The sequence below is a fragment of the Macrobrachium nipponense genome, chromosome 2 (assembly GCF_015104395.2).
Source record: "Macrobrachium nipponense isolate FS-2020 chromosome 2, ASM1510439v2, whole genome shotgun sequence".
In the NCBI taxonomy this organism is placed as follows: Eukaryota; Metazoa; Arthropoda; class Malacostraca; order Decapoda; family Palaemonidae; genus Macrobrachium; species Macrobrachium nipponense.
The window spans coordinates 62,641,394-62,649,416 of NC_087201.1; the positions used below are offsets into that span (position 1 = coordinate 62,641,394).

Below are 8,023 nucleotides of genomic sequence, written 5' to 3' on the forward strand. Positions count from 1 at the left end.
AGAGAGGACACTTATAATATGATAATTCCTTTTATTGTGGTATGACTCAGAAATTATAAACATGGCCAGTTTTGACAAAGCAGTTTAGCTCTTAAGTTAAGGAGAAGCTGAAACACACACACACATAGTATATATATATATATATATATATATATATATATATATATATATATATATCAACATTTTTGCTGACAGGAGTTGGTTCCTGATTAAAAAAAAAAACACACACACACATCACTGCCACATTCATACTTTAATTGCCGAATCGTGGATGAACCCTCCGTACTGTAAAACTTTCTTAGTATATAACATCAACTGCTTCATATGCACACACTCAATATATATATATATATATATATATATATATATATATAGATATAGTATAGTATATTATTATATATATATAATGATACATATATATATAATCTTCTCTTACCGTGTAGATTGTACACTTTTGCACAATGTCATATCTATGATTATGTCTTAATCACCGCGAAAGAGAAAAATGGAACACTTCCGAAAACACCGGTTGCAAGATCAGATTACTGATTTTGCACAGTCGACTCCATCTAATCGTAATTACTCTTCTGTGTCACGCCAGAGGTTATAGATGTCTTATTTTCACGGAGGCGTTGACGTAAATTAGAACGGTTTGTTTCGCAATCCAGTTCTATTACCTTTGTTCTCAATGACGGCCTTTGCACAACTCTGCTGAATGTTTATCGTTATCGAATTCGCGATTGACATCTCTCGCATTTCAGTTTCCTTACATTTTTTACATTAAGAATGGCAGCTCAGTTCTCCTTACATTCATTCCTACGATTTTTCATAACATTTTTACCAATAAATTTATTCCTTTGCGCTCATAGATCACAAACAATTACCTGTAACGAAAACCGACTCAATAATCACAAGTTATTAGATTATCTTATAAAAAAAACGATATCGAAAGTGTTTTTACGTAGTGTAATATTATCATAATTTTGTTGAAGTGTTAGGCATGATAAAAATGAGGTTATCTGAGGTGTTAAAAGTAGTATCACGTGTTGGTTATGGATTTTCGGAAGGGGCTTTAAGCTTGCAGTGAACACCACTTGCTTGGTCCTTTGTAGTACAATACTTTTTTCCTGACAGGGACTGAAGATGAGTTTTTCACGAAATCACTTAAGTGTAAATCTGGTTTTGTTAAACGCGACCATTGGTATATCAGAGAAGTAATTTTAAATCCTACAAAGCTACATCCTCATTATGTCGTAATTAGGGGGACATTCATCAACTAATTTAAAGCAGTCCAGTTCCCAGATAAAAACTTTTTATTAAAAAGTCATCAGGAGCTTTATATCTCCAAAAGGCAAGATAGTTTTAAAGAGCCTCTTATCTGCAGGGAATTCTGCGCTCTTTAATTTCAGTTCGGATAAAGAGCCCTTTAATAATGTATTGAACGGTCGTAGAGAGAAATGAGATTTTCGGAACTTCGGCACCTTCGTACGTTCTTTATCGATTTTTCTTACTTATTAAATAATAATGTCATAAAACAAATTCAGTTGAAAAGGCAATAAAAGAAACCAATGAACCCCTCTTTAGTGACCCGTCGGCGCATTGACCCCTTCCTGTACGACGCGTAAATCTTATTTCACAAGAAAAACTGAATAACTTCTTTTTGTTTACATACACTTTAATATTTAAAAAAACAATAAATATTATATTAAGAGTAACAAAATATACATATTTTATCAAAATTTTTCTAACATTTCTCATTTTCTATTTTTTAGAATTTGCTGAGAAATACATTCCAAACAAAATTAATGGCCAAGAACAGTCTCTGGTACACTCTTTCGAAGATGTTAGCGAAAAATCAATAATGGTGTGATTTTGACAAGTATTTGTGTTTCACTGATGCCCTTTAGTGGTTTATAAAGCACATTAGTATCCACAGAGACACGAAAAGGTGACAATTGTGTGCGTTATGCGCAAAAATCAATGAAGAGTTGGCGAGGCGATCATCGACGGGAAATGACAATTGAGAGCCCGCATCATCATTGCCGACTCGTCTTGTGATTTCTGTGCCTGTGCTCTCACCGCCCACACCAAAGATGGACAGTAGTAAGTAACTTTTTGATGGTTGTTGTTAAGTTGCAAAATAGCACGTATCAATAGAAGCTTTCGTTTAGCGTGACTGACCATTGTCAAAGTCGACAGCGAAACTCTACGGTAGGTTAGACAAGTCGCGAGTGGTGGTTTCACTTTCTGTAAAGTGAACAGGAGGCTGGTTTTTTGGAAAGTGTCAGTGCATTTTTTAAATGTTGAATGAAAAACAAAACCCCACCGAGTCAGCGGTTGTTTGAAATGTATTGCCTACCCTAATTAGGTAGGTTAGGGCTCAAAGGTTGACCTGACCACTTTTTCAGCTCTTGTTTCCCGGAATAGTAACTAGGCTAGGTAGGCCTAAGCCTAGGCTAATCAGTTGTCCTCCCAAGTACCTAAATCAGTTATGGTTAGTTGTTGACAGACTAGGCTTAGCCTATGGGGCTTGAAACTTCTCCCATCAGCATGTACTTATCTTGACATTACTAGTAGTAGGCTTCAACTGATTCAGTTTAAAACAAACTGGGGGAAATACCTAGGTAATAAAGATTGACACTCACACGCTAGACTTAACTTTTAAACAATGAGCTAGCCTAAGCTGCATTTCACAATCACAAACTAGTTACAATCTGGACTAAAAATAATGGTAAATAATTGTCACACCATTCATCCATGGCTAACGTAAATTGTTAGGCCATAGGTATGTAACATTTAGCAACATTACAGGCTATTTAGCCTGTGTTTCTTGAGCAAATATTGTGTTTTTTATGTGACACAGGCTGGTAACAATTTGTAAGAAAACTGAAGCTACCTTAATGTATTTAATTCATTGTATAAAACTATCTTTTCAATTTCTTAAAATTAAATTTATCTAGGCTATTACAGTTTTCAGAACATGACGTTCATGCTGTTTTGGATGGCAGTCATTTGCCTTCATTACTGTGATCTTGTGAGATAGTATAATTCACTGTTTATTAAAACATCTTTGTTTATTTTTTATCATTTACCATACTCGGTAGAATGACTCAGTTCAGTTGTGGAGCACAGTAGTCGAGGAAATTATTTGGACTTGGAATGAACAACTTATACAACCATTTGTTTTTCCATTATGTACCATTCTCTTTTTCCAAATGTTTATGTATATGTTACATAGGAATAGCTGATATATATTTAGATAATGCTACAGTATTGATCATATTAGCATTGCAGTATTTTTCTAGCACAAAATAAGTCTGTGTTTGGTATTGAACACTTGGTGGTACATATGGAAAAATGAATGGTCAAAGGAAAACTTAATTTTAGCTTCTTAGATCCAAATGCTTTTCTCTTATTTTCACAACTGATGCTCAAAGGCAATATTAAGATATATATTGAATTCTATTGTGCTGCACAGTTGAGATATTCAACTCTGACTTTAAGGCAAATGATGAAAAAATAAACTTAATAAAGTAATAATAAACTCAAGATCTTGTTTAAAATAATTGACATTTACACATTGTAAATGGGAAAAAATCATTAACAAATGCTGAAAACTAGCAGGAAAGTTACATTTTCCAGTACCAGTAATCAAAAAAAAAAGAAAAAAAAACAGTGTTAAATAGTAAATTGCATGAGTGAAAATCTCAATTACAAACATTTTGATTTATTGTTGAGGCAGTTTGGTTTGCTATGGTCATTCTGACATTCTTACTGACCCTGTACATTCAGGTTTCACTTTATTCATATTGAAGCAAACATAAATTTAGAGCTTGGCTAAACATGTTATTCCTGAGAGAACTAAACTAAGAATAATGGTACTACTATACAATACTTGATATATTCATCGAACATTGTTTATTGATGACTAGCCCAAATTCATTACGGTATTTGTAACAAGTAGCAATATTGCAGGCTGTTTACCCTATTTTTCATAGTCAATCTAGTACTGTTGTTTTCTTGTAAGACAAGCTACAACATCAACATGAACTGGTGAAACACCCATGTCAGAACAAAATTCTAGCCCTTGCTTTAACATTTTGGTAGTCTGTGCCAGCAGCACTCAGTTTTTTGTATAGTATATTTAGGTAAAGAATGAAGATATGATTAATTTATACTTAAACAGGCTTCTTTCTTTGAAAGTAAAATTTTTATAAAGACCACTCATCCAATTATTAGAGGTCTACTCTTGTTAATACCTTACTAAGCCTGTAAAAAATAAACATTGTAAGAATTATACCCACAGTTGCAAAGTCCTTATTAGGCTAAGTTGGTCTGCTAGTACTTACCAATCCCACAGTGGTGAAATCCTTACTAGGCTAAGTTGGCCAACTAACACTGAGGCCAAACTATGATTCATCTTTTAAGCCAAGGCCATTACTTAAGGCCAAACCATGATTCACCTATTAAGCCTAGTCCATTAACTGAGGCAAAAATAAAAGTTTGTAGCTTATGCTGTTTGTATTTAACATGAAAATAACACAGGTGTATGCCTCTGTGCTCTGTGCTAATTAATACTGTTTCAGTGATCTAATAGGGCTGGTTGAAAAATACCTGAGGCAGGTTACATGCAGTCACTATGTCTAGGACTCCTAACAATTTAACTTTGTAAAATTTTATGTGAAATCTCATATTAGTTAACTAATGTATTTCAGCTAACTTGTGTATTATGTAGCTTTATTTAAATTAGTAGACTAATGAAAGGTATAAATCAACTTACAAAATTCTCAGGTATGCCTAGGCTATACTAGAGGAAAGAGTAAGCCTTGCAATAGTTGAAATTGTTGAATATCTTGAGAAAACATGTTACCACTTAATCAGGACAACACCATCCAGAGTACTACTATAATTTGGTATTGTGACACCACTTGAGGGAAAAGAAAAATGAATTTGACATAAATGGTGATACAGCTGCTTTACATAATGCTTCTACTGCATGCATTGCTGTTTATTAAGTTGCAGTGCTTTAATTGATGGATATCAACAGCAAGTATGGGTATTCATAGATTTTTATCCATATTATGCATAAGAAGTGAAACCTTGTTCCTGGACATCTTGAAAATTGGATATGATTTCAGCTCTTCAATGCAACGGTTGCCTTAAATGTGAAGAGTTGTGCTTAGGATTTGAACTTTGATGGCTGCCATAATGGATGCTTATCTAGCGCAGTGAATAGATGGGCAGAACTTTCAGTTAAGGGTTCCTATTCCAGACCAGTTGGTTTTTATGGTTGCCTCAAATGAAGGTTGGGACATTCACCTACTACTGTGAGGTACAGCTAGCCATGCAAGCATTTAAGAACCACTTGTTTAACAAGGCATCCCAAAAACTTATCTCAGGAATGGAGGTGACACCAAATTACTTCTCATGTGCCAATTGACAGTGGAGATTCTGTTGTGGGTAAAGGATCATGGTACCACTAATTTATAGATACAGCCCCAGATGCATACAGTGAGATGGATGATGCATTAAGGAGACGTAACGAGGTACTTCCACCATTAGTGATCTCCTGCATTCTTTGGAAGCAGCTGGAACTCTCTTATTGAACCTTTTTTACCACCAGCCTCAGTCACAAGTATCCAAACTACTATTTGAGGCTATGCAACAGTTCATTGTAAGGAGAGACCTTTTGTACCAGGCTACCAGCGGTATCTTCAACCTGATCAAGGAATCTCTAGCTGGGATATACTTTGCCAAGTGGGCAGTGTTCTGCAGCCAGTGTAGTAGTAAGGGTTGTTCCTCTAGTTGTGAACTATTACTTTTCATGTAGAGATTGAGGAAAGCTTTGGTCTGCCATTATTGTTTACTGCTCTGGAGGTATTCAAGAGCTGGGACAGTGGTCTAGACCTTTCCATTGAGGTTTGTCTTGTGTGTGGCAGTCTTTTGAAAGGTAAACTCCACCTGGGACTCTTTGGCCTTCATCCTTGAGCTTGTCACTGTTGTTAAAACAGATGTTCAGCGTGTGAAAACTTAGGAGACATTTTTAGTAGCCCAACCCACAACTAGGCAGGTAAGTGAGTTACTTGCTCTCTCTAGCTAGGTTACTTACATAAAGAGCATGAGAAGTATTGGCCTGTTGTACATTCCTGATTTCATAGAAAAAATACAGATATCCTTCCAGCTTCGTCTTGCACTGTTATTTGTTATTCCATCCTTGCCTGTGCAGTCATTGAACAGGGAGGACTTGGTTCTTTTTCCTGTAAGAGCCATCAGGATATAAGACAAAAACTTTTAGTGGTCTGCAGTCAGCAATGAGCCACTGGCAAGATCATAAGAGACTTTTGTGTAACCAGAAGTATCAGCAAAAGAAAAGATTGTACAATTTTGGCCTTCTTTCTGGTGCAAAGTTCAAAGTATAGTAATGAGTTGTGTAGTTTCAGTCTTGAAGGAAAATCTATTGCTGGAATTTGAACAGATGGAGCAGATTATTTCAATGTTCATATTGGGTTTTTAAAAGTTATTTATCTTTTTAATGAAATTAAGTTAGATTCTTATATAATTTTGTGAATTGAAGTTTTTTTGTTCTGGCAAGTGCTTTATGGATAAAAATATATTCATAAAGCACTTGCCAAAACAAAAAAATTTCAATTCACAAAATATGTTCACAAAATATTTTAAATATATCCTCAATTGACGTCGTGGATGCACGGGTTTGTAGTAGCACACTTAGCACAGCGGTCAACCAGACACATTCTGTTGATGGTGTGGGAGCACGAGTTTGCAGTAGCACCATCAGCACTGCGGTCAACCAGACGCATACCAGGATGATGGATATAGACGTCTTTCCTATCCATGATTAGAAGCATTGGGACTAGTCAGTACTTGGATAAGTGACCTCCTAGAAACTTCAAATGCTGGTGGTGCCTAGGTGACATCTTTCACATCCATAATTCAAGTCTTGAGCTTACAACTTCCTGTTGTTTAACCTGATTTGTTGGGCGATCAAGTGTCACGCTAACTTCACTCCCTGATAGTGCTCCATCAGTGGGAGATAGATCATTTAGTGGACCTCTCTGCTAGATATATCCCAGGCAGGAGGAATGTAGTGGAGGACAATCTAAGTTATCAAAGTCAGGTCATAGGGACAGAGTGGTCTCTGCATCAGGACAGCAAACAGGCTGTTTCATCTGTAGGGAAGGCCCTCACTAGACCTGTTTGCAACAACAAGAAACTAGAGGTCTTTTGTTCCATGGGTCCAGATCCCTTTGCAGTGGCAGAGGACGTCCTGCAACACCCTTTGGAGAATCTGGAGGATTATACCTTCCTCCATTTTGCCTAATCTGTCAGGTTTTGAAAATGGTAATGGCCTCTCAGAACGACCTTAGTTACTCCCATGTAGCCTCGCATGGAATGGTTCCCCAATCTCCTAACCCAACAGTCAGAAGCTCCAAGAGAAATTCTTCCAAGACACAACCTTATGTGTCAACCCCACTTCATGAGAAACAACCGCTTGGTAGTGTCCCTATCTCTTTACGACTGGAGACTATCCAGTATCTTCTCTGAGCGAGAGTTGTTTCTCACAGAGCAGCATCAGAGATGTCTGTCTATCTCAGAATATCTTCCCCAGCCATGTACCAGTCAAGGCGCTCTCCATATACAGTGTGACGCCAGATAACTCAATCAATCAATCTCCATGTACAGTGGAACCTTTGTTTTTGTACATAATCCGTTTCAGTACCTCCCATGAAAACTGAAACCATGGTTCCTAAAAGGAATAATGTAAATACAATTAATGTGTTACAGACCCCAAAAATATTAACAAAAATAAGTTTTTTAGGGAATAAACAGTTTTACATACAGAAAACGATGAGGAATAAATGTAAATGACTAATGAAATGAATAGATGAACATTCAGCATCACTCTAACCTTTATGGAAAACACCTTTAGTATATGAAGACGGAGAGGAGGGGAGAGGGAGGAGGAGAGGTTATTGTTTGGAAGGGGAATCTCCCTCCAGAAAGA

The 8,023-nt window shown here is 36.4% G+C and overlaps 1 protein-coding gene across 12 annotated transcripts in view; it reads left to right on the forward strand.

Annotated features, from left to right (window-relative positions):
* The first annotated feature begins 1,794 nt into the window (after positions 1-1,794).
* LOC135220649 (tight junction protein ZO-1-like) overlaps positions 1,795-8,023 on the forward strand; it is a 702,643-nt gene continuing 696,414 nt past the window's right edge. For all 12 annotated transcript variants that reach the window (XR_010315743.1, XM_064257985.1, XM_064257979.1 and 9 more), the window contains exon 1: positions 1,795-2,103. Coding sequence is in view for 11 of the 12 variants with exons in the window: in XM_064257985.1 (XP_064114055.1) it covers positions 2,094-2,103 (10 nt within the window). In the remaining variant the exon portion in view is untranslated. The remainder of the gene's footprint in view (positions 2,104-8,023) is intronic.